This window comes from Myxocyprinus asiaticus, chromosome 44 (assembly GCF_019703515.2).
Source record: "Myxocyprinus asiaticus isolate MX2 ecotype Aquarium Trade chromosome 44, UBuf_Myxa_2, whole genome shotgun sequence".
Classification (NCBI taxonomy): Eukaryota; Metazoa; Chordata; class Actinopteri; order Cypriniformes; family Catostomidae; genus Myxocyprinus; species Myxocyprinus asiaticus.
The window spans coordinates 27426792-27453309 of NC_059387.1; the positions used below are offsets into that span (position 1 = coordinate 27426792).

Genomic DNA, 26518 nt, shown 5'->3' on the forward strand with positions numbered 1-26518 from the left:
TGTGGCTCATATGTAACTAAATATTGCAAGTAAGGCCTAATTGTCAGAGCAGCTATGAGCAAATAAGTGGTGGGTGGTATGACCAAAATCTTATATCACGGTATAAGTAACTTCATATCATGGTAACAGTATGAGTAGCTATTTATCACATGTGGTGATGGGGGCATGTCTGAGCGACAACTGTGGAGAGTGAGGCTGGGAGAGGAAGAGCGGTAAAGATTGACACCTGTGGGAAATTATCTCTAATAGATGTTTTGTGTTGCAATGAGAGCTGCAGAGGGAAAAAGGGCAATCCAGAATGCTGGAGGATAGAGAGAGAGAAAGAGAGAGAGAGAGAGAGAGAGAGAGAGAGCGAGCAAGCAACACGCAACAGAGTTGTTCTGTGTGTTTTGTGTTGTGCTGAAAAGCAAATCTTGTTGTGTTAGACTGAAAAGTGTGTAAAATAAAAGACTTGCGTTGAACATTTATCCAGTCCTTTTTGATAATCTTAGTGACTTCACAACTTTAACAAGAAGAAAAAAATCAAATTTACTTAATTTTGATGGGTGCAAACCAAAAGATCTTATGACTGACAAATGAATGAAAAGTCTGGCATAAAAAACAAAACAAAAACAAAAACAAAAACTTTATACATTATACAACACTGTGACGAGGAGGAGGGCGGGGCAGGGCCGGGCCGTGACTACGCACGCCCAGCCCCCAATCAGGCTAATCAGCCGAGGAGAGGGATAAGTGCAGCGGGATACAACAGTTTGAGAGAGAGAGAGAGCCACACGCTGCTGCCATGTGTGTATTTGTGTTTGTGTCTTCTTGTTTCATTAAATATTATTTTGACCGTTTATCCGGTTCCCGCCTCCTCCTTTCCCATTTTAACCTTATAACAAACACTTCAGTTAAAAACAAGACTCTAAACCATAATAAATTATAAATACAGTATGACTGGATGACCCATGTTTGAGGCTGTTGTAAAATAGCCGACATTTGTGTGTCGCACATCAGTTGAATTCTATAACTTTTCACCAAGTTGTGTTGTTGCTTGGCAACCGTAAACAACCAACAATTATACTACAGCCGCGTCCACACTAATCCATTTAAATTTGAAAACTCTGTTTTCAGATTCCTTACTTCATAATTTTCCAAAGTATGTGGTTATGAAGGGCATTTTCAAAAGTTTCCATTTTCGAAGTGGATGTAGGCATAAACTTAGCGAAATTAATGCGTTTTCAAATGAAAACGTTTAAGTGTGGATCTGTCTGCACTGGAAACGCCCATCAGTGATACAGTTTGGAGAGTAGGCTATAGATTTCTGCTTGGTGTCGAAAATTGCACTGTGGATATACTGCGGCATAAACGGTGTAGCAGAATCTGTAATGAGTGACATATTTCTGTCATACTGCCCAACCCCAGAGCCGATGAATAAAACAACTTCAAAATCATTCAGTTCGTTCATCATCCAAGTTTTTTTGTGTGTCACAGATGCTCATTTTAAACTGCAGTCTGTGGCAAAGTTATGATAAAGGACATTTTTCTCATTTGCTTTGGGGGAAAAAAAAACATGAATAAGTAGAAAAAACAGCATAAATTTAAACTGCATTGTCCTTCCTTCTTTGCTTATCCTAAAGTCCATTATGAATCATCTTCGGTTTTGATGACGTGGAAAAGCGTGACATTGAATATGACTTGGTGTCCATTGTTCCAGGCGTACAGTGCCCTTTCTCGAGCGTTGTAATCGAGCATGGAGATGTGAAAGAATTGGTTGTGGAATGGGATATCTGTGTACTCATAAGTGGAGGTCTTTGTGTTGTACGAATAATACACCTTGGCCCCAGTCAGGTGGGAATTGGTAATGTAGAGGGTTCCACAGATCATGAATGACTCGCCTGCATTCCTTTTCGAGTATTCCGTGTTCCACGTCTGGAGAACTTCCAATGTCTGAGGTTCTAACTGAGAAATGACAATGTTTCCCGCATTCTGATTGGTGGCGTATACGGCCCACAAACCCAGCTCATCAGCCATTAGATCAATGTCTGAGAAGCCCCCCCAAGTGTAGGGGTAGACGTTGTGGAATCCGGCATATTCCAGAGCACGCTGAGCAAGAACCCGTCCAGTCTCAAAGCTGTATTTGACGATGATGTTACTCTGTTCCTTATTGTAGTACAAGGAGCCGTTGTACACCACATGGTTGGTTCCAGCCCATTTAAAGGGAAGGTAATAGGTTCGCGATTCCAAGCCAGAGACAAAGTCTGCAATATTTTTGTACTCTCGTACCACTTTGCTGTTGGTGTATGTGTCCATATACCAAACCTGAGGCAAAATGACAAATAGAGTATGTAGGTGAGCTGTAAACTAAATTATTTCACATGAGGTGCACACAGGATGTTAGTAATCCTGGAAAGGAGGAAAATTAATCAGGTACTGTATATGGCAGAACATTCATCAGGCAGATGAAGAATGCAAGCAGCTCCGCCCCTACGCAACTCACCCTATTGTTTCTCGAAGATGCTAGTGGGTCAGTCATCCATGCGCCAAACCGAGTCCCAGATGTCTTTATAGTCACAGGGCCTGTGATTTTCATTAATTTCCCACATGCTGGAAATAAACAAACAATGAATTTCATCCTCCCTTTTTCAAATGACTAAATTCCTAAAAGCAATTTCATGGCTTCTTAAGAGTGTGACTTTTTTTTTGCAAAACAACACAACTTTTAATGATGTTCAAGCTTAGTGCATCTAACTCCCTATGACAGGATGCAATTATCAGAGATATTAATAACATATTGGAACATCTGTTGAATTTGCCTAACCAATTTATTAATATTGTAAGGTTTTTAGCACATCTTAAGAATCACAGATATCATTTGAGGAAGACATATTGTTATTTAATTGTGTTACTTGATGCTTACTAAGAATAATAGGTAACACTTTACAATAAGGTTGTATTCGATAACATTAGTTAATTACATTTGTTAACATAAACTAACAATGAACAATTCTTTTACAGCACTCATTAATCTTGGTTTATGTTAATTACCATAAACCAAGATTAATTAATGCTTAAAAAATTTTTTCATTATTAGTTCATGATTCCCAAATAATTTTATAATGTTAGTAAATACAACCTTATTGTATAGTGTTAGCAAATAATTGACAGATCAGATAAGGATAAAGTTGAGTCAGCGATATATCTGTTACTTAAAAACTTTTTTGGTTAAATAAGATACTTTTTTTGTTTTAATTTAAGAATCACTTTGGGACTATTTTATAGACTGTACAAGATGTACCTTATGGAATATGAATTTGAAAAAAGAAAAAAAGAACATTCTGTGTTTAGGAGGCCTTATGGATAACAGGATGTATCTTTCTCTTTTGAAATAAAATATTTTAATATACTATGTAAAAAAATACTGTAACATTCACAATTCAAAGCTCCCTTTCCAGTCCTCCCATTATGGAAATTGAGCAGCAAAAATGGGTCATTCAGAAATCGTCATGGTGTTTACATTAAGACCATGGGCTCATTAAAATTTGACCACCCACATTTATATTTCAACAACTATTCTGTATTTTGCAGTATTTAAAATTCAATATGGCAGGGTGTTGTTACTCATTTCATATGTGAAGAGGTTAGACAAACATGTTTACACAAATAAGTCTTAAAGGCACAGTAGCATAAACAACCTGTTTCATTAGAGGGTTCAATCAAAATTCTATAACATTGCACAATATGCTACTTTAAATTGATATAAAATGACAAAGTGATCATGATGTCAACATCACCAGGTTGTCAGGTTGTTTGATTTATTTTAACTGTTTATGTAAAGAGTGGGATAATTCCTCATAAAGGTCTATAGCTATGATAACTGTCGATAGCAGCACTTACTGAGTTTGCTCATGCAGTTGCGTAGACGGCTGTCCAGGCTGAGAACTCTTTGGTATAGCTGCTCGTAATCGTAAGCTCCCAGTTCCTCCTGGATACCTGTCAGCACAGCAGACAGATTCCTGATTTCCTCTTTGAACTGAGAGATCAGCTTGGCATCTGTTTTGTACTGCTCTAACACAGGAATCAATGGCTGTAGTTCATCCATACGGTCCTTCAGCTCCTATAGACACACACACACAGGTTGGTTTCTCTATATTAGGGAGTAGAGATAGACCGATATATAGTTTTTTCTTCTTCTTTGGATTAATTAGATTTGATAGTTGCGTTTTGGAACTATCGGTTATCTGTAAAAATGCAGATAGCTGATGACAGTTTTTTTTTTTTTTTCATTCCTCTGTAGACAGCGGTAGAGGATTCAAAAGGGGTCGCACACCAAACGTGTCTGGTGGACGACATGGCACGTTCTACAATTCGAAACAGCTGTTTTCAATGAAGGTACACACACCGCCGCTGCCACTCTGTGTCTGTTGGCAGCACCCAGCTATGACTCCGGAGGCTGCTCAAATTTCTGCTGCACCACGGAGCGCAACTCGCATATTTTCCATTAAATTCAACCCAAATCATTATCAAAGGACTTGGATTATTTAGTCTAGCCTTTTGTGTGTACTCTCTGCCACCTTAACTGCATTGATGTGCCCAGTGTTTGATACCGTGCCTTGTCTTAGCCACGACGCAGCATGGCACTTCTCATCCAGTGTGGGACCACCTTTAAGGTTAGAAATGGCTTGATTCTACAGTTTTCTTGACTAACCACTGGGCGCCACCATGATGATTCTAATCGCCACTGGACTGTTTATTGGTTCTGGTCTCCATAAGAAGCAAGATAAAAACTACTTACCTCTAGAGGTGAAATAAAAACAATCATTAGCTATGTTTCCATCCAAGTTGCGAATTTAATTTATGCAAAAAATCTGAATATCGCAAGAACAAAGTGTGAATAAATCCGCGTTTCCATCCCATGTGTTCAAAAGAACAAAATCGTTATATCCAAAAACACTGTAAAGAACTTGCATCCAACTCTAAATCAATGCCGTACTGTAGAATAAGCATTTCAGTGGGACAAAATATGCAGTATCATTGGTCATTTCACTTATTTTTGAAATATAACAATAATATCACTTTTATTATTAGTTTCTGTCGTTGCATTTTCATTTTATAGGCCTTAGATATAGCTCTCATCTGATTGAATTCAAGAAATGCAAGGTTTGGTCTCACATTAATAGTGCGAAAGCCTGCTGAATTTATTACATTTATAAAAAAAAAAATAAATAAAATAAAAAGATTAAACTGTAAGTTGCATCAAGCAAATTAATCAAATAACAAAAATATTTAGCTTTATGTTTTATGTTTATATATATATATATATATATATATATATATATATATATATATATATATATATATATATATAAAAACACAATTTCTCATCTTTCAGATTATGTCACATGATTTAGTATGGGGGTGGAAGGGGGCAGCATAAGGTCAGGTAATGAAATAGGGGGGCATTCATCCAAAAAAGGTTGAGAACCATTGTTCTAAATCTTTCATCTATATCTGTATCCTCACTTCAATGAATATTTAGTTGTTTTGATTAAATAAAGATGTTGTTAGATGGTGTTAGAATGAAGTGTTTTAAATTGAAGCGAGGGCATGCAAAGAAAAATGTGATTATATGGAAATGTGCCCCGTCAGCACATACATCCATCTTCATAACTTGGGCTACAAGGTCTGGCACCCCATCAACTTTAAAAACAAATGTTTATATACATTTGAATATGTGGCCCCCACAGCTATCAGCTTATACAAGGCCCCCTTACTAGGGCCCTGGGAATATGAGGGCCCTCAGCCTGTTTATAGGAACCTTTTGCCTTCCTGTTTCTAATTTTTTAAAAATTGAGCCACTCTTTAAAAATGTGTAATTTTAATTTTCTGACTATTATTTCATACTTTAGGCTTTATAGGGTTAAGCTTTATGCTTTGTATGAAAAGTGCTGTCGAACAAAAACATTTATTATACTATTCATTGTTATAACTGCATTTCTCCCCAATATTACAAAAAATAACTGGGCTTAGGTGGTTGGTAAAAGAAGATCAGAATCAGAATCAGAATGAGCTTTATTACCAAGTGTTCTCACCTACACAAGGAATTTTTTTTTTTTTTTTTTTTTTTTTGGTGATAGTAGCAACAAGTTCACACAGAACATTACATTGAGACAGAATATAAAACAAGATAAGAGTGTAAATAGACTTACAAATAAGAGGACATATAACAGAATGGCGTATGTACATGCAAGTGGTCAGAAAGCTGGTGATCCATCGACAGATTTGGGTGGGAACGTAGAGCTTGGTCAGTTTGGTTGAGAGAAGATCAGGCATGATGGTATTGATGGCTGAACTGAAGAATTTACAAAAAAATGGCCAAATGACTGCTATTTTTGAGCCCCACACCTTTCAGCCCTTCCCATACCCATATGTACTGTACATGCTGTAGGAGTCTGTTTGTTAAATTCTTTATACTTAAAGTGTTTGTTGAAGTTAAAATATGTCATAATGTAATATTGCCCCTTTAAATATATGCATGTTTACATATTCATTTCACATTTTGTTACATTCCTGTTTTTTGTATGCATACGTTTTATTATTTACAAGTATTTACATTGAGTTTACATTATGTATAACAAACATTAAAATGCTACTGTCTCTTTAAGAACAGTGGCTGTTCAGCAAACCTGTTTCGGTTGAGCAGATTCTTTAACATGACCGTGCTGTATGTTTGAGTTAATCTGATTGTAAATAACAGAACAGGTATTAAAAGAGACATAAATCAATGAAAATTGACTGCGTGGATCTCAACTTTGAAAGATAATTGGACAGAGGGGGCCCTTATAGAAATCTGGCCCCGGGGCCCTTGCCAGTCATAATCCGCCAATGTCGGTTGCCCTCTATTAGTGAGGACATCTCATAGATGCAGTGCTTTTTTATACAGAGGTGATGCCTTTCAAATAGTGAAGACCACTTCAAATGTTTTACAAATTGGCTCTTTACATGCTCCATTAGATTTATGAGGGCATTATTAAAAATGTTACCTTCTCAAGAATAGCCAAACCTATACACACACTGATGATATTACGATTTACACATGTTGACCGCAGTAAATTTAACAGTGGAAACATTCCATTTATGCTGTTATTGAGAGATTCCATTATAATTTAACCTTTGACATTAACATTTACAACGTAAATGTAAAACTGCTCAATGAGGACTCTTAACATATTTTTGACATTACAAATATTACAGCATTATTTTCTATAAAGCTGCTTTGAAACAATTTGTGTACTGTGAAAAGCACGATACAAATAAAATGACAACTTTACTTGACAGTGTCACAAACTGAATGCTGACATTTGCATTTAGAGGATCTTTGCAACTTCATATTACAAAAAGCGTACCTTAAAATTTCTAGCCATTATTGTTTTCCTGTCCTCTTCGATCTGCCCGAACTTGGTCCGTAATCCTTTCATTTGATTTTCCATTTTCATGACATACTGAAAATCTCGCTGTGTCCGTAAGTTCAGAACTTCAATGGACTGAGACATGTTCTGCACCTGTGTCACAAAACCACATATTAGGAAGTTTTACAAAACCCATTAGTTACTTAAAGGTAATGTGTGTAATTGTTTTAATGTTAAAATACTGCTATTCTATTGCAAGTTAACTATGCAGAGACAACTATAAGTAAGAAGTTCGTAGGTTGATTTCCTCAAAAAGTGCAGACTTTGTGGCTATGTGGAGCTTTCAAAATGGGGGTGGTGTTCGATAAACCTGTTTTTTTGTTTGTTTGTTTTTTGACAGTAGTGATTCAAAATTACATTCCGGAACTTCAAGGTTAAATTTTAGTCTCTTTCTGACACTAATTTATGGCTTTATAAGACTTGTAAAATAGTGTTGGAGTCATTTGGACTATTTCATACTTTTATGCTGCTTTTTTGTCATTGGCCAACATGGACTTTTTCTGAAAGGCTAAAAACAGCCTGGATATTCTGCTAGATATTTTCTTTTGTGTACCACAGACAAAAGTCATATGTATTTGAGTGACATGAGAATAAGTAAATGATGACATTTCAGCGTTTTACATTTTAGGTGAACTAGCCTTTAACCTCAGCAGGTCTGGGTAAGAGATAATGGAAGATACTTGGAAGTCACATGACTTTTTGCAGACCCTTATGGATAAACAGACTCTAATTAATTAATTTTTAAAAAGGGGCAGATAAGAAAAACACTGAGTGGTCACTCCAATCTCATGGTGTATATTCCTGTCAAACGTTCTGATTAGCTGCCTTGACAGGGGCATGAGAGAAGTGGAAATCCATGTATCATGAATGAGTAGTGTTCTCCTTAGACTTGGGCTTTCTTTGAGGCTATAGGGAAAAATTGAGGCGTTAATAAATGTACATATCAATATTAACAGCAGTTGGGCTCCTGCTGGATTGAGGCATGCATAATTTATCATAAAATCAGGTATTAATGACCTGCATAAAATCAGCCTCTCGCTAACGCCGTGAAAGCACCCTTTAGCGCTTGATGTAGAATTTTACTGGAGTGTGTATATGTGTGCATATGTGTTTGAAAGTGGGAATGTGACTAACAAAAAGGGATGGGGGGAGGGAGAAATATGCATTGTGTGATGGAGAGAATGAAAAAGAGGAAGAGAGGGAATGAGTGTTTGAGTATATGTGTCACTGTATTAGTGGCGGCCTACAGTAGCTTCTGAAATGAATCCATCAGGCTAAACAGTACATTAGTTGTCCACACAATATATTCAAGCCAAATGTGTGTGTGAGTTTTTGTGTGACAGAATGAAAAGAAAGCTAGAAAGAGATATAAAGACATTAAATAATAATAATAATAATAATAATAATAATAATAACAATAATAATAAAAACCTGTCAGTGTATAGTAGAGCTGGCTGATGTATTGAACATTCATGATATATTTGCAATGATTTTGTTGGCAATATAAAATTAAACAACATTGTGAATATGTCTATGATTTTAATGGGCATTTTATTTTTCCATTAAAGGAATAGTTCACCCAAAAATGAAGATTCTGTCATCATTTACTCACCCTCATGTTGTTCCAAACCTGTATGACTTTCCTCCGTGTGAAGAATATCCTGGCAAATATTTTTTAATATAATGAAAGTAAACAGGGACTTGTATCATAAAAGTGGTCCATATTATTTGTGTGCTATATTCCTGGCCTTCTGAAGCTATGCAATAGCTTTGTGTGAGGAACACACAGAAATTTAAATCATCAATCACTAATAATTTTCCCCTCCCATGAAGCTCTGAAATGGACTACAAAAGCTGTATGGGCTACAAAAATGGTTTGTCAGCACTATTTAACGCAACACACCATTGGTTCACATGTTTGTTTGTGACCAAGTGTCACCGAGATCAATAGCTACAAGCTTGATTTGAGAGCTACAGAGTAGGAACATATTTATTAATACATTTTTGAATTTTTATGGTACTTTTAATGTTGTTTTTTGTCATTTTGGAGCTTGACAGATCCATAGCCTTTAAAGGAATATCACAGGTTCAATACAAGTTAAGCACAATCGACAACATTTGTGGCATAATGTTGATTACCACAAAAATGTATTTGATTCGTCCCTTCATTTAAAAAATCGGGATTACAGTGAGACAGTAACTTTTATTATATGGAAAAAATTGGCCAGTATATTCTTCAATATTTCTCCTTTTGTGTTCCACTAAAGAAAGAAAGAAAGTAATTTGGGTTTAGAATGGCATAAGGGTGAGTAAATGCCAACATGATCACACGGGAAGTCGGCATGCTGTTCCCGAAAGTTCTGGTACCCTAGGATTGGCAACAGACTGACATGCCTTATCTCCCATCTGACATACAGTGCATCCGGAAAGTATTCACAGCGCTTCACTTTTTCCACATTTTGTTATGTTACAGCCTTATTCCAAAATTGATTAAATTCATTATTTTCCTCAGAATTCTACAAACAATACCCTATAATGACAATGTGAAAGAAGTTTGTTTGAAATCTTTGCAAATTTATTAAAAATAAAAAACGATCACATGTACATAAGTATTCACAGCCTTTGCTCAATACTTTGTTGAAGCACCTTCGGCACCAATTACAGCCTCAAGTCTTTTTGAGTATGATGCTACAAGCTTGTCACACCTATTTTTGGGCAGTTTCTCCCATTCTTCTTTGCAGGACCTCTCAAGCTCCATCAGGTTGGATGTGGAGTGTTGGTGCACAGCCATTTTCAGATCTCTCCAGAGATGTTCAATTGGGTTCAAGTCTGGGATCTGGCTGGGCCACTCAAGGACATTCACAGAGTTGTCCCGGAGCCACTCCTTTGTTATCTTGGCTGTGTGCTTAGGGTCGTTGTCCTGTTGGAAGATGAACCTTCGCCCCAGTCTGAGGTCCAGAGCGTTCTGGAGCAGGTTTTCATCAAGGATGTCTCTGTACATTGCTGCGTTCATCTTTCCCTCGATCCTGATTAGTCTCCCAGTTCCTGCCGCTGAAAAACATCCCCACAGCATGATGCTGCCACCACCGTGCTTTACTGTAGGGATGGTATTGGCCAGGTGATGAGAGGTGCCTGGTTTCCTCCAGACATGATGCTTGCCATTCAGGTCAAAGAGTTCAATCTTTGTTTCTCATGGTCTGAGAGTCCTCCAGGCAGGCTGTCATGTGCCTTTTACTGAGGAGTGGTTTCCGTCTGGCCACTCCACACCATACAGGCCTGATTGGTGAAGTGCTGCAGAGATGGTTGTTCTTCTGGAAGTTTCTCCTCTCTCCACGGAGAAATGCTGGAGCTCTGTCAGTGTGACCATCAGGTTCTTCGTCACCTCCCTGACTAAGGCCCTTCTCCCCCGATCGCTCAGTTTGGCCAGGCGGCCAGCTCTAGGAAGGGTCCTGGTGGTTCCAAACTTCTTCCATTTACGGATGATGGAGGCCACTGTGCTCATTGGGACCTTCAATGCTGCAGAAATTTTTCTGTTCCCTTCCCCAGATCTGTGCCTCGATACAATCCTGTCTCGGAGGTCTACAGACAATTCCTTGGCCTTCATGGCTTGGTTTGTGCTCTGACATGCACTGTTAACTGTGGGACCTTATGTAGACAGGTGTGTGCCTTTCCAAATCATGTCCAATCAACTGAATTTACCACAGGTGGACTCCAATCAAGTTGTAGAAACATCTCAAGGATGATCAGTAGAAACAGGATGCACCTGAGCTTAATTTTGAGTGTCATGGCAAAGGCTGTGAATACTTATGTACATGTGATTTTTTTTTCATTTTTTTATTTTTAATAAATTTGCAAAGATTTCAAACAAACTTTTTTCACATTGTCATTATGGGGTATTGTTTGTAGAATTTTGAGGAAAATAATGAATTTAATCCATTTTGGAATAAGGCTGTAACAAAGTGAAGCGCTGTGAATACTTTCCGGATGCACTGTATTTGGAATGGCTCAACAACAGTTACTTTCCCTCGTAGCACATCTGGTAGAGCATTGCATCAGTTGCACGTGAGACCACAGTTCAATCCCCATTCAAATGAGAAAGTGATCACTTTTGTATAAACAATCATGAGCATGATAAGGAGTTTGCATTTTGTCACTACTAATAGTTAGGGTTAGATTTGGGTTTTGGTTGGGAGGTAGATTAAATAAAATAAGCATTTCTCTTCACTGTTTTACACCCTGTTCAGCTGAAAACATATCCTGGTGACCTTTCCAGGATATAAATGGATGTCACACTTGTTTATATGCTCTGAAACACTTACCACTTTAGCCTCTGGAGGCAGTGTTTTCAAATTCGGTCAAAGTATACAGATTTCATCTAAAGAAAAATGGTAACACCATCTGTATATAGATCTCTATTAATGACCTACTTACATTATTGTTGAGAACATCAGTTCATTAAAAGGTCATTAATAAAGATATATATACTGTACAGGCAACTGAAAGTCTACTGAATGTTTGTTGAAACACTGTTTATTAGCTTTATCAAGTCAGTCGAGAAGCTGTTATTTTGCTGCTGTTAAATAGGCTATTGATAGTCTACTGAATGTTTGTTGAAACACTGTTTACCTGCTATAGCAAGCCAGTTGATAAGTCACTTATAGTCAGTTAAATATCTACTTGGGACCATTAAAATAAAGTGTTACCAGAAAAATCGGTACACACTTGCCGATTTTTATGTGAGATCAGGCTGGCAAATGCACTGGCTCTGATGCAGCATTTCCAGCATGTACACAGAACCAAAGCTCAAAACCTAAACTTACCTGAAGCTTTAACACTGCTCATTTGCAACCTTGCATGCATGGTTATTTCATGAAATGTAAATATGTTTTATTTTTTTAGCTACAGTATGTCATCCAATCACGGGTTTTGAGAAACCCCTCAGAAGAAGACAGAAGGAGAGAGATAAAAGTATTTATGCAAGAGAACCTTCTCCAGCAGCTGTCGGAGCTGTCTGCTCTTGGCATCCCTGGAGCAGAGGTTTTGTTCTGGTGCGACCACAGTGCAGATGCAGCGTCCATCTGCATCCTGAGCAGAACTGTACACCTGCCATCCCTCCTTTGGACCAATCGTCTGCACACACACACGCACACACATACACATACACACACACACACACACACACACACACACACACACACACACACACACACACACACACACACACACACACACACACACACACAAATACATTTGTTTTACTGCCATGGATGGGACTTTCCATTGACATCTATTGCTTTTACACTGAGCTAATAATATTTTCTATTCCCTAACCCTCTCCCTAAACCTCACAGAATCCTCTCTCATTTTGTGAATTTTCATTAAAGGATAAGTTCACCCAAAAATGAAATTTCTGTTTTCATTTACTCACTCTCTTGAGACTTCCATTCTTCTACAGAACACATAAGGATATATTTAGAAGAATTTCCAAGCTCTCTGTCCCTAGTGATTATTCACTTTTATTGTCATTCTTTCAACCTAGTCTCATAGAATGAATGTTACTATAACACAATTTTACGTGCTGCGTTCTACATTTCGCCACAGTTTCTGGTGAAATTAACACTAGAGACGCTACAACAACTGTGCGTTTTATTCACTGCTACAAAAATCACAACTACAATGGCTGATTATGACTTTATAAACACTTATTTTTTGCACTTTTACTCACACTGCTATGATATGGAATTGAAATGCTTTTATTCTAAGTAATCATTTACAAAACGATACATTTAAATACTTGTATTACAGACCCACCTACATTTACACACTTATTACTACATCATTATCTTATGCGGTAGCTCACCTCATGAGACAAAAGTGTCATAGAAGCAATATGAAATTTCGTGGTTTCTTCAGAATATGTGCTTTTATATTGGATTTCCTTTCCTGACACTGTCAGTTAGGTTTAGGTGTTGGTTAAGGGTAAGGATGTCTGTTTTGTTTACCTCTCATTTGCTTTTAGGACACTATTGGTTAGGTTTAAGTTAAAGTTTGTTAATGTTTTACTCATTAAAACCTCTATCAAACATTCACCTTTAAAACCTTGTGTGATAACGACACCGTTTCACTCACTTTTGCCCATTTTTGGGTGAATTATCCCTTTAATACATTATTAAATATGTTTATTAAGCCATTTTCCATGTGGAGACATTGGCTGGTCCCAATATATGTAGCTGATTTCTGGTTTTACTGTATTTGAGGGGACATTTGGTCCCCAAAATGTTGGACAAACCTGACTTACATACGCACACATTAACTTATCATTATTACACTCTCATTTACTTTGCTGACTGTTTGCTAGACAGAAAAAATATGATACATGCATTTCATCCCTTAAACAAATTCAAAGGAATTTATAAATCCTTTCTCTTGTGCAGCCTTGAGATAGCCATTAACAGCAAAGCTACTGCAGGAATACTAAAACCCAGTGTTATCTTTTATGTCAAAGACGTGAAGGCCTTACTAACAGTTAAACACATGCTTTTCCGGGCAATAACAGACAGCAGTTTCTTGGAAGATTAATAAAGTAAATGGCTTAAGTAGACTGAAAAGTCAAGGAGGCCACACTATACAGCCACTCTTATCTATTGGAAATCTGTCTAATGCAGGACCTGAGGACCCGTGACATCATAAAGGTGGGTGTGTCTCTGTCAGTCAGTGTAATGCCAATGTTCTCACACTTTAATCCACTTGCGCTGTAACTGATCCAATTCCCTGGCTTTGATGTATAATTTGTACAGTCTAGGCTGAGAGTTGATATGCAAGACACATAACTGCACTTGACAGAGCCACAAAGAGCAAAAACAAACAGGGCTTGAAAGAACAAAATAAAAAACAGTACAGGGAGAAAGAATTGGGCTGAAGAAGGAAAGGGTGGAGAGCAGAGGGAGGTTGTTGAGGATTCACCTGAGAGGACAAACTGATAAGATTCCCAACTGAGGATAAAGGCATCCCATGTCATACATGCCCCCCCCCACACACATTGAATTTACTGCCGTCATCCTTGACTGCCTCCATCTCTATTTCTTTCTACTCACATAATTTCTCTTACTTTTCTACCCAGCGCTCTATATAAAGTGTCTATATTTACTGTAGAGTGGGGTCCAAAAGTCTGATACCACACTGAAAAATCTGACTTTATTTAAAACAGATAAATAGAAATTTTAAGGATTTGGAAACATTTAAATTATTATTATTATTATTATTATTATTTATATATATAATATTAACAAAAAACAAAACAAAAAAAGATTAAGATTCTGCACTATTTCTAGGTGAGAAAATTTATGAAAATGTATAACCATGTTAACTTTTGTTCACAAGTTCAGATTTCCTGCCATCCATTGAAGCACACTAGATGCTCTTTGGAACATTCTCAAATCATGTTGAGATAACATGGATCATCAGGTTTTGTAAAAACTTGCCACCTCGAGAATTAAAGCAAAAGGGGGACATGCCATACACTAAGAAAATCAGAACTTCATGTTTTTTACTCAAATTGTTATGCTGATAATATGTCATATCCACTGCAACACACTTGCCTTGCCACCAGAGGTCTCAGTCTTCTGATTACTGATCACATGGGACTTCATTCAAAACACCTGTTGCTCTTTCTCTAATCAGTCTCTGCTTGTGTGTGAGTGTATGAATACCCAATTCTCAGTAGCATTCATTGCGAAGTATTGTATGTTTCTACACTGCAAATTCTGAGTGATTTCCTCTTTTACTCAATATTCTACTGGTTTTGGATTATTTCTGCCTATTGCCCTGGATTTAGCCCTTGTCTCACATATTTTGGATTTGTTTGCCCTTCTTTTGGACTGGTGTTTTGCCCATTTTCTCTGTATTTTGATTACGTCTCTGTCTTTGGATTTACTGTTTTGGTAATCAAATACTCTGCACATGGATCCAACTCCTTTGGCATCGTCATCTGACTTACAGAATACTTCGCCCAACACAGATCCAGTGGATTCTCAGAATGTGAATGCTGTTCTTGCCTCACAAGCTTCCCTTCTCTCAACACACCATGCGGAGTTAGGAAGGCTCTCCCATCTTATGTAGGAGATCCTCAAATTTGTACACACCACCACCCAGCAGACTGCACCTGAACCAGCCACTGCTGCCCTGCCACCAAAGCTGCCACTAGCACATCCACCATCTTCAGGTAACCCCCACAAGGCACTGCCAGATAAATCTGATGGTTCTTCGATCAATGTTGAGGCTTCCTTTTGCAGTGCTCTATTTATATTGCCCAACAATCCAAAAATATTCCCACTGATGAATCCAAGGTGGCATTTATCACTTCTCTATTAACGGACAGATCTCTACAGTGGACTACAACAGTCTGGGAGAATAATAGAGAGGTCCATTACTCGCTGAAAATTTTAACATCTCGCTTCAAGGCAGTATTTGACTGTCCCGTGGGAGGAAAGGAGGCGGGGAACCACTTACTAAACATTAAGCAAGGCTGAGTCTCTGCAGCCGAGATGTTCAGAGTGGTTGGACAGATGAAACATAAAAAGTTTTATATCATATTGGACTCAATAATGCAGTACAGTCAGAGCTTGCCTGCCAAGATGAAAATCTCACGTTGGACCAATATATCCGACTATTAAGACTGATAATCTTCTCAGAGCGCGCCGACCCACTAACGATCATAGCACATCCATTGAACCTACCAAAGTGACTGCTGCCACTGAACCCATGCGAGTGGGAAGAGCTTGTTTGAGTACTGAAGAGAGACAACGCTGTCGGCATCAGGGCTTGTGCTTGTTCCGTGGTGAATCTGGTCATTTCTTCGGATCCTGCCCAACACTCCCACAAAACCCATAACCGTGTGTAACGAGTCATGTGTCATGCAAGAAAATAGACATTTGTCTGTTCCAGCTACTATTTAATGGAAAAATAAAATCATAATCTCTGCTCTAATTGATTCAGGAGCAGCTGGAAATTTCATTGACTATGAACTCACAACAACTCCCTTTATCTACCGTTCCTTGTGTGCCTCATGTTCGTGTTTCTGGCCGAACCCTGGGCTCCGGTTCTAACAACCTTTCCACTGTCCCCTTCACTCTACAAATCGGAACTTTTCACTTTGAGGAGATTCAATTTCTGGTCACGCACTCTCCCAAAAATCCACTTGTTTTAGGTTTCCCTTGGCTTTCGAAACACAACCCAGATATCTCTTGGCGTGAGGGGCAGATCCAGAGATGGGATTCCCATTGTCACCAGAAATGCTTGCGACACGAGGTACTTGCTCCTTGCCACTCCATCTGTATAGAAAATTCAGCTGAGGATTGCAAGGATAAAATACCTTCCGTGTATTCAGATTTGATTGAAGCATTCAGTAAGTCAAAAGCAATGCAACTACCCCCTCACCGACCACATGATTGTGCCATTGAACTCTTGCCAGGTACAATTCCCCCCAAGAGTAAAGTTAATCCTTTGTCAGCCCCAGAGACCCAGGCCATGGAGGAGTATGTTTCAGAGGCTTTAGAATTTGGTTTTATTTACCCTTCTACTTTTCCTGCTGCTGCTGGGGGTTTTTTCATTGAGAAGAAGGACAGGGGCCTGAGACCATGCATAGATTACCGGGGTCTTAATTCCATTATCGTAAAGTACCCACACCCACTGCCCTTAGTCCCAGCAGCACTTGAGCAGTTACGTGAAGCCAAAGGATTCACCAAATTGGATCTCAGAAATGCCTATAATTTTGTCAGAGTTCACGAGGGTGATGAATGGAAGCCAGCGTTTTCCACCAATAGGGGGCACTATGAATACCAGATAATACCATTCGGGCTTGCCAACTCACCTTCAGTGTTTCAAGCATTTGTCAATGACATCTTCAAGGTCATGATTAATAGATGGGTAATCGTTTATATTGCCCATTCTAAAACACCCTGACCCAACATTGTTGTTGGGGTAGATGCTTCAGAATGTGGCATTGGGGCAGTTCTATCCCAGAGACATGGCCTTCCACAAAAACTATACCCCTGCGCTTTTTTTCCCTGCAAACTCTCACCCGCAAAGCAAAATTATGGTGTAGGGAATCGTGAGCTTCTGGCCATGAAATCTGCATTTGAGGAATGGTAGAAAGGGAGCTCAACATCAATTTTTAGTGTTGACAGATCATAAAAATTTAGCATACATTCAGGGGGCAAAGTGGCTGAATTTCAGACAAGCACGTTGGGCTTTGTTTTTTACCTGCTTTAACTTCACTGTCTCCTTAACACCAGGGTCCAAAAATGTAAAAGCAGATGCCCTCTCATGATTATATGATTTGCCCCTGAAACAGAGTACTGACAATGCCATTCTTCCACAGTCCCTGGTGGTTGCTCCTGTAAGGTAGGAAATAATGTAGGAGATTCAGCGTACACCACCTACTGACCCACCATCTAGGACCTGCCCACCTGAAAAGGTCTACCTTCCCAAGCAGGTATGAAAACATTTTATTCAGTGGGTTCATTCCTCCTTAAGCTCAGGTCACCGTGGTATTCAAAGAACGGTAACACTAGTGCAAAACAAATTCTGGTGGCCCACTCTAATATCAGATGTAACTGTGTTTGTGAAAGGCTGTCACACTTGTGCTCAATCCAAGCCAGATAAGCAGCTCCCGGCTGGCCAGTTGGAACCACTGCCCATTTCCAAATGCCCTTGGTCGCACATTGCAATTGATTCCCCCACCCCAACACAGCTATTATGGTGGTGGTGGTTCGGTTCTCTAAGGTTTACCACTTAATTCCCTTGAAGAAACTGCCTTACATTTACATTTTACATTTATTCATTTGGCAGACGCTTTTATCCAAAGCAACTTACAAAAGAGGAAAACATAAGCGAATCATCTTAGGAGACAGTGGTATGAAAAGTGCTGAATTACAAAGTATCACTAGCATCATAATAGTATTCAAACAGAATAAAGTGCAACAGGAATTTTTTTTTTTTTTAAATGACTGATTAAGTGCTCATGGAACAGATGTGTTTAGTCATTTTTTGAAGACAGAGAGTGAGTCAGCTTCACGGATGGAGTTGGGAGGGTTGTTCCACCAACGTGGTACGATGAAGCTGAAAGACCGGGAAAGTGTTTTGGTGACTCTTTGTGTTGGTACAACAAGGTGACGTTCCTTAGCCGACCGCAGGCTTCTAGTCGGCACGTAGCTCGGCATAACTGATTTTAGGTATGCTGGAGCAGACCCAGTGACTGTTCTGTATGCCAGCATCAGAGCCTTGAATTTGATACGTGCATCAACCGGCAGCCAGTGGAGAGAGACAAGGAGTGGTGTAACATGTGCTCTCTTTGGTTCATTAAAGACCAGATGTGCTGCTGCATTCTGGATCATTTGCAGAGGTCTAATTGCACATGCCGGGAGGCCTGCAATGAGAGCATTACAGTAGTCCAGTCTAGTTATGACAAGTGACTGGACAAGCATTTGTGTGGCATGTTCAGAGAGGAAGGGTCTTATCATCTTGATATTGTAGAGTGTAAATCTACATGATCTTGCGGTCTTTGAGATGTGGTCTGTGAAATTTAGTCTGTTGTCGATGGTTACCCCTAGATTTCTGACCGATTTGGAAGACGTTACTGTAGTTGCACCCAGCTGCACGTGATGTTGTGTTCAACAGCAGGGTTGGCTGGAAAGACAAGGAGTTCAGTCATGGCTGGGTTGAGTTGCAGGTGGTGCTCCTTCCGCCTTCCGCCATGAAGACTGCTGAAACGATTTTTAAATATGTCTTTCGTTTGCATGGACTACCTGACATCATTGTATCAGACTGAGGACCACAATTCATTTCCAGAGTGTAGAAAACCTTTTGTTACCACCTAAACATTAATGTCAGTCTTACCTCAGGTTACCACCCACAGTCCAACGGCCAAGCAGAGAGGCTCAGTCAGGAGATTGGATGGTATCTACGTTCATACTGCAGCAACAACCAACAAGATATCTATCATAGGCAGAATATGCACATAATTCTCTGGTCAATGCCTCCACCAAGATGACTCCATTTCAATGTGTTCTGGCTTTTCAACCTCCTCTATTTCCATGGTCTGGTGAACCATCGGATTTTCCGGCAGTAGGTAATTGGTAGACCTGGGATTCTGCTCACATTCATCTTCAGAGAGCTGTCAGACATCTAAAGATTCAGGCTGACCACCACCGCAGACCCACCCCCATCCAGTGCCGTGGTCAGAGAGTGTGGTTATCCACCTGGGACCTACGCTTTAAACTACCATGTAGGAAGCTTAGCCCCAGGTATGTGGATCCATTTTAAAATCCTCAAACAAATCAATCCTGTCTCCTACAAGCTTCAGTTGCCTGCTAATTATCGTATTTCAGATTGGACTTCATTCAAAACACCTGTTGCTCATTCTCTAATCAGTCTCTGCTTGTGTATAAATACCCAGTTCTCAGTAGCATCCATTGCGAAGTATTGTATGTTTCTACTCTGCAATTTTTGAGCGATTTCCTCTGTTCCTCAATTTTCTACTGGTTTTGGATTATTTCTGCCTATTGCCCTGGATTTAGCTCTTGTCTCACATATTGGATTTGTTTGCCTTTCTTTTGGACTGGTGCTTGGTGTTTTGACCCTTTGTTCTGTATTTGGATTTACTGTTTTGGTAATAAAATACTCTGCATTTGGATCCAACTCGTCATCTGATTTACAATCTGTAATGCAACATTATTTATTTAAATTAGAAAATGCAATATTATATTAAAATTAAAAGCTTATTTCAATGATATAAAATGAAAATGTTATATCAATATAGAAAAATGCAAAACAGAAGCATTTTCAGTAGTGGTCTCCAACTTTTGGACCCTAAAGTTCAAATATGGGCACACACACATTCGCACACACACCCTAAACTAAACTAAACTAATATCTATAGACAGCAATAATTTCTGTAATTGAGTAATTTAAGCCAAAATGCCTCATAATGCTGTGTGATGTAAAGATTACGTGTGTATTTTGCATACAAGCAACATCAGCTGCATTTCACCAATGGCTTTCAGTTATTAAATGATGGATTCTTTAACAGTCACACAGAGTATGACATACACATCCACTTCAATATTTGTGCTGGTGAAAACAAATCGCACCTTCCAGACAGAGAGTGAGGTCTGAAAATACAACAGAGTTGGAACATTGACTATACAGATACTGATGATCATGTCTTCCAAATAGACATTTCTGTCCAAATGGAAATCACAGTTTCTGTTATGAGACATTTCAAATAATTTATGCCTGAACATTCGTTTAAAGGCTTGTGTGTTCACATCTCTGTCTATAGGAGTGCTCACATACTAGTAAATGCAGGGGTTTTTATGTGATATTTTATACTGTGAAAATGTAATGCACTGCAGAAAAAAAAAAAAAAAAAAAGTCTGATACTGTTTCATTCTCACCAGTATATGGTGCTGTCATGCTTTGCAACAAGCACTGATATAAACAACACCTGTTTGAGAATTAAAAGGCTTTGCCTGCTGCTTATATAATTATTATCACTGTAAGATTTATTTTTGTCATTTAGCTGGTGACACTAAAGTTTGTGATATGCTGCATTAATCCTGTTGAACAAAAGGTAATTTAAATGTACCTTCCTTCCTTCCTTCTGCAATGTTTACCTGTGCTAATGATACTACATTGTATGTATCACTCATTTGTAGTATTCACAAGGTATGTGGGAGGGGAATGGTAACCTACAGACAAACTAGAACAGCAAATTTGAGTTTATCAGACAGAAAGAAAGATAAAAATCAGAGAAATTGTATCACTACTCTGACCTTTAGATCATATCTCAAAATCTGAGTACTTCTTAGATAGTGAACTCGAGATATAGAGGCATAGAAAGATAAAAGAGGCTACATCGCATGATCAGTCATGTGTATATTAACTTAGCAATACATCTGTCTGCAATGTTTAGATAATCACAATGCAAGTGAATAAACATAAAGAAACAAATAAAGATCATTGGAAGACCTTAGTAACTTGCATACACAAAAAACACCTGCAAACACACTATGCCTTCCAATTCACAATGGCAATATTTATAGGGCAGAATCTAATAGGTTTGGAATTCCACCAACAGAGCTGTGTCCCCTAGGTGTGTAATGCAGTTTGCCACCATAAAAAGAGCATTTCGGCACATCAAATTAATCACCATGAATCACTCATCCCATGAGCTACAACAGTGTAATTAGAAGCCCATCAAGCAGCCATCCATTCATGTTCATAAAGCAAAAAAGTAACCCAAACAGCCCTCCTGCTGGGGGTCTATGGAGATTTGCATTTCTTTTTGACTTTTCTACATTTAAAGACTACATATTTAAACAAGCAACGGTCCCACGTGATATTAGTGGGCCTGTTTTATAGTAATTACATAGTAATTATATCGTAAGTACATTGTTATACTTATAAACTACAATAATTAATTGTATAATTATTTTGAGGAGCCGCTTGTAGTTATACATTATGTACTGTGTGCATTACAACAATAATAGTAACATATAAAATGTAAATGATGATACTATATTGTAAAATATGATCAAGTTCTAGTAAGCATTTTAACTGGTCTGGGGAAGTCAAAAAAGTGCACAGCACAAAAGCACTATGTTTTCCAATGGCCAAACAGACTGTTCAGTCAAAAGCAATTCACTGTCTGGTTCATGCAGACATTGCATATGCTGTATGTCTCTATGTGGTTACTTCAGCACCACGGCAGTGTGGACAGCTCCTCTCCGTCCATGACTAAACATATAAAGCACATCACCGCACACTTTTTAGCACTTGTTGCAGATTATAATATTGTATTTTTTCAGTAAAACTTTAAGTTTCTCTAAATGAAAATACTGTGCAGTTTTCTTTCACACCGCTGCATAAAAGCATTGAACACCTTCCAAAGAAGAATTACTTCTTTCATTTACTCTGGACGGCAGTGGACCAGAATTAAGCAATACATCATTGTAAAGACTGGTAGGTGAAATAATAACAAAGTGCTGCGTCATATGCATCTAAACTATTTAAACGTTGGTGTCGATGTTAGAACACACGAATCTTATTTCGATGCATATTTTCTGCATATATCACTTCAAATATATTCTTATAAACTCACTAATACATTCTTATTAAAACAGTAAAACATTAAAAAAAATTATAATAAAAAAATAAAAACAGACAAACAATGCTGCATGTTGGAAAAGTGGCAATAATAAATTCCTTAAACCAAACTTTATTATCAGCATCTCAACTGTCGTAGCATGTTTATTTCCATGAAACCTTTGTATATTATATGCTATGATGATATAATACTGCGGTATCATTTCTCGGAGAACCAAATGAATTTATGTTCCTTGGAGTCAACTAACAACCTAACTTGTTTTAAAAAATATAATTTATTTCCTTCTGAGGAATATGCAGTCTAATAAAATAATAGGCTAATAATTACAAAGAAATACGTTATGTTCGAATATTTTAAGATTGCAACTCATCACCATGAACTTACCGATGATGGATACAGTCCGAAGACAATCAAGAAAAGAAGGGGATTTAATGCACCGAACAGAACAATCATACTGTCGCGGCACTCTATTGCACTTTTCTTGCGTTAATATGACGTCCACGGTGTGGGATCCGGCGGCGTGGCTGCTGGCAGATGATGCCCGAACTGAACAGGGCGGATAGGTCCACATTCATTACCCTGCAGCTCCGCCGCGCGAGCTTCCCTCGTGCAGCAAATACTGAGAGCGCGCTGCCCAAAGTTACGACCGCACGCGCATGAGGATTCCGCAGACAGCGCGCGAGAGCGTCCAAGACTGTCAAGTATGGAGATGGAATTGTTGCATATTAACATACAAATAGAAAGAGATTCACAAATAGGAAGTTGGTTCACAAATAAATTGAATAAGATCCACAAATAAATGTAAGGAGTTTCACAAAAATGAAATTAATTCACAAATAAAAAGAATGAGATTTATAAATATATGTTAGGAGTTTCACAAAAATAAAGTGAATTCACAAATAAATTAGATTTGCAAATAATAAAAAAAATATTTACAAATATATTTTTTAACTTACAAACACAACTCTGTCCAGCATTCATTTGTGAATTGCATGCATTTATTTGTGGATCGCTTCCTGTGCATTTGCGGATCACTACACACATTTGTTGATTTTGAAACAAATCTAGTGTCAAGATGTGCACACAAATCTACAAATAGGTGTACTCCACCCATCCTCAACTCAAGACAATCAGATAACAGCCACATTACTCGGACCAATCGTAGCACGTTCTATCTTCAACCAATCACGCTTCATTTTACTATTTCCTAAGAATGGAATCAAGTACATATAGGCTGTGTCTCCTTTGGAAGGCTGCGTCCTCCGGAGGTCGCATTTATCGGCCACATACGTCATCGAGGCTGTCTTGTTTCATAAAAGCGAGTAGGACACTTCGAATGCAGCCTTCGAATGCGACCTTCATTCACGGAAATTCAGAGGATGCATGAAGTGTATCCTTGGTGGGCACTCACAACCCACAATTCTTTGCTTCAACGGAAATGTCTAAAAACATATTATGCCAATTTCCCGTAAATATGATGTTCAAACGCAAGTAATGTTAATTCCCAATTTGAAGTACCTCAGTAGATGGGTGCAGAGTATATAATATGTATAATTATATTAATATATAATTAAAGTATTAGAGTAAAAGTACACCTGTAAAATCTATTTTCTTTTCTCTTTACATCATCATAACTCTTCTAAAATGTACCTCATACATTCCCTTCTAAAGGGACTCTGTTCCCTTCTCACTCAAAGCTCTCCTGCTTGTTAAAGAGTGGCATGCTGTCATAGCAACCGTGTTCCGTTCCGTTTCCATTTGTCCTACGAAGGCCGTCTTGTTTAAACGAGATTTGTTTAAAGGAGGACACTCGGTATACTGCAGCCTTCAAAGGACGCATCCTACCTAGCATGCAGCCTTTTAAACGAGACACAGCCAAAGATAATCTCCAAGGCCGCACATTTTTAAAGAAACAGAGGCCATCAGAGGAATACTGTGACTTAAGGTTCATATTATTTTCTCTTGGTTATAAACATGTGTAATGTCTTGTTAAATGTCGACAACTGAAAATTGCCCATTTGTAGAGTGTCCTGATCATTAGCTTTATAGCTAACCTGGCTGACTGTATGAGTCTGCTATTTTAATTCTAACCAAGTTTCTTGACTGAAATGTGTCGTCAAAACCTTTACTCTTAATGTAACATAGCAGATCCAAACAGACACACTACTAGACAATACAAAAGATCAGTAGTAGATAGTGCCTTTATAAAACATAAATCATATTAGATGATCTTAGGAGCACAAACCATTAATTATTACTCTATATTACACAGTGTACAAGATCTGCCATGGCATTAATTTGGTTTCACATTATGTTAATGTATTAAAAAAAAATCATCAAGTAATATTTCAAAGGATTTATATTTTTAGCATTTAGTGTAATGGCAGGCCAGTCCAATGTTACTCACAATAAATAATTATGTTAACCTTGTAAAACAATGCATGTTTCACTTATTTACTCAGGAAGTATATGGGCTGTGAGATACAGGAGAACAACAACAACAACAACAATAATAATAATAAAAGAGTTGCGAGGATACTGGAGAACTGGTGCTCTCTGCTCCACATCACAAAAAGGTGGAAACAGTTGTGGGACTTTTGTGCTACTGGTGGTAAGACATTACAAAGCTCCATGGCCCAATCTTGTTTGTGCAACATGTTCTTTTCTATACAGTAATGGACTTGTTTTTAACGTGTAACTGTTGTTTTTTCCAATAATTTATGCAGAATGCTTTTACCTTGACTAGGCGTATCTATCCCAGACAACTGATACAACACCATGATGTGGCAATGAGGATGTTCATGAACAACAAACTCAAGCAAAATGCCAGCACTCCAGTTGTAATGTAAACAGACTTGTTTTAAAGTGTAAAAAAACAAAAATCAGACACTCTTTAAAACCTACTTACCTCAAAATGCCTTGATAGAACTCAATAAAAAATTTGTCAACTAAACGGCAAAGATGAGTCATCATTTATACTCATATTCATGTTGTTCCAAACCCAAATGACTGACATTCTTCTGTGGGAGGAACTCAAAAGGAGATGCCAGGAATTATGATAGGGACTGACAGCCTCGCTTTCATTTCAGCCTCATTAGCAGCATCTACATTTTACAATGTATTCTCATATTCCACAGAAGAAACTAAATAGTACAGGTTAAAAAACAAACAAACATGAGGGTGAGTAAATGACAGAATTTTCATTTTTAAGTAAGTCAACCCAAAGACAATGTTACGGTTTATTTAAATTTTGTAGTGCACTTTCATTTCAAGACATGACATTGTAACTTAAAAGAAATATGACATAACAGAAAAATAAAGAATCTCATATTACACATTTTAAAAGATGTCCTGTATTGGAGCTAGAACCACTGAGTTTTGGAGCTGGTGAGTCAAGAGCTCAAAGTTGATGGGCAGTACACAGGGGAAACATCTGAAAATGATGGCAATAACTAATGAGTCAATTATCACTTTCAGAACATGATGCTGTATTTTAGAAAGGGACCCCTTAATAGTACCTCCTAAAACATTCACACAAAAGTGCTAAAATGCAAAATTCTAATAAATATTACCTTACAACTGCTTTTATTAAATAGATTAACATAATGTGAAACCAAATTATTAGCATAGCAGATTTTGTACACTGTGTAATATAGGGTATTAATTTATGGTTTGTGCTCTTAAGATCATCTAATGTGATTCATGTTTTATAAATCACTATCTGTACTACTAATCTTTTGTATTGTCTAGTAGTGTGTCTGTTTGGATCTGCCATGTAACATCAAGAGTAAAGGTTTTGATGACACATTTCAGTCAAGCAACTCATACAGTCAGCCAGGTTAGCTATAAAGCTAATGATCAGGACACTCTACAAATGGGCATTTTTCAGCTGTCGACATTT

The 26518-nt window shown here is 38.1% G+C and overlaps 1 protein-coding gene across 1 annotated transcript; it reads right to left on the reverse strand.

The window, feature by feature from the left end:
• Positions 1-1520: 1520 nt before the first annotated feature.
• Positions 1521-23124, reverse strand: LOC127434391 (noelin-3-like). Its single transcript, XM_051687095.1, has 6 exons — positions 23002-23124; positions 12438-12581; positions 7389-7544; positions 3880-4099; positions 2483-2589; positions 1521-2304 (listed from the first exon to the last, which is right to left on the reverse strand). The coding sequence occupies exons 1-6, from the start codon at positions 23068-23070 to the stop codon at positions 1627-1629; spliced, it is 1374 nt and encodes a 457-aa protein (XP_051543055.1). The 5' UTR covers positions 23071-23124; the 3' UTR covers positions 1521-1626.
• Between the last annotated feature and the right edge of the window lie 3394 nt (positions 23125-26518).

Bases quoted from the DNA above. Each gene is read 5' to 3' on its own strand.
- LOC127434391 (XM_051687095.1), bottom strand. From the start codon at position 23,070: ATGATTGTTCTGTTCGGTGCATTAAATCCCCTTCTTTTCTTGATTGTC. The intron at 2,590-3,879 runs GTAAGTGCTGCT...GTTTATTTCCAG, and splicing joins CAACTGCATGAGCAAACTCA to CATGTGGGAAATTAATGAAA. The intron at 2,305-2,482 runs GTGAGTTGCGTA...ATTTTGCCTCAG, and splicing joins CATCTTCGAGAAACAATAGG to GTTTGGTATATGGACACATA.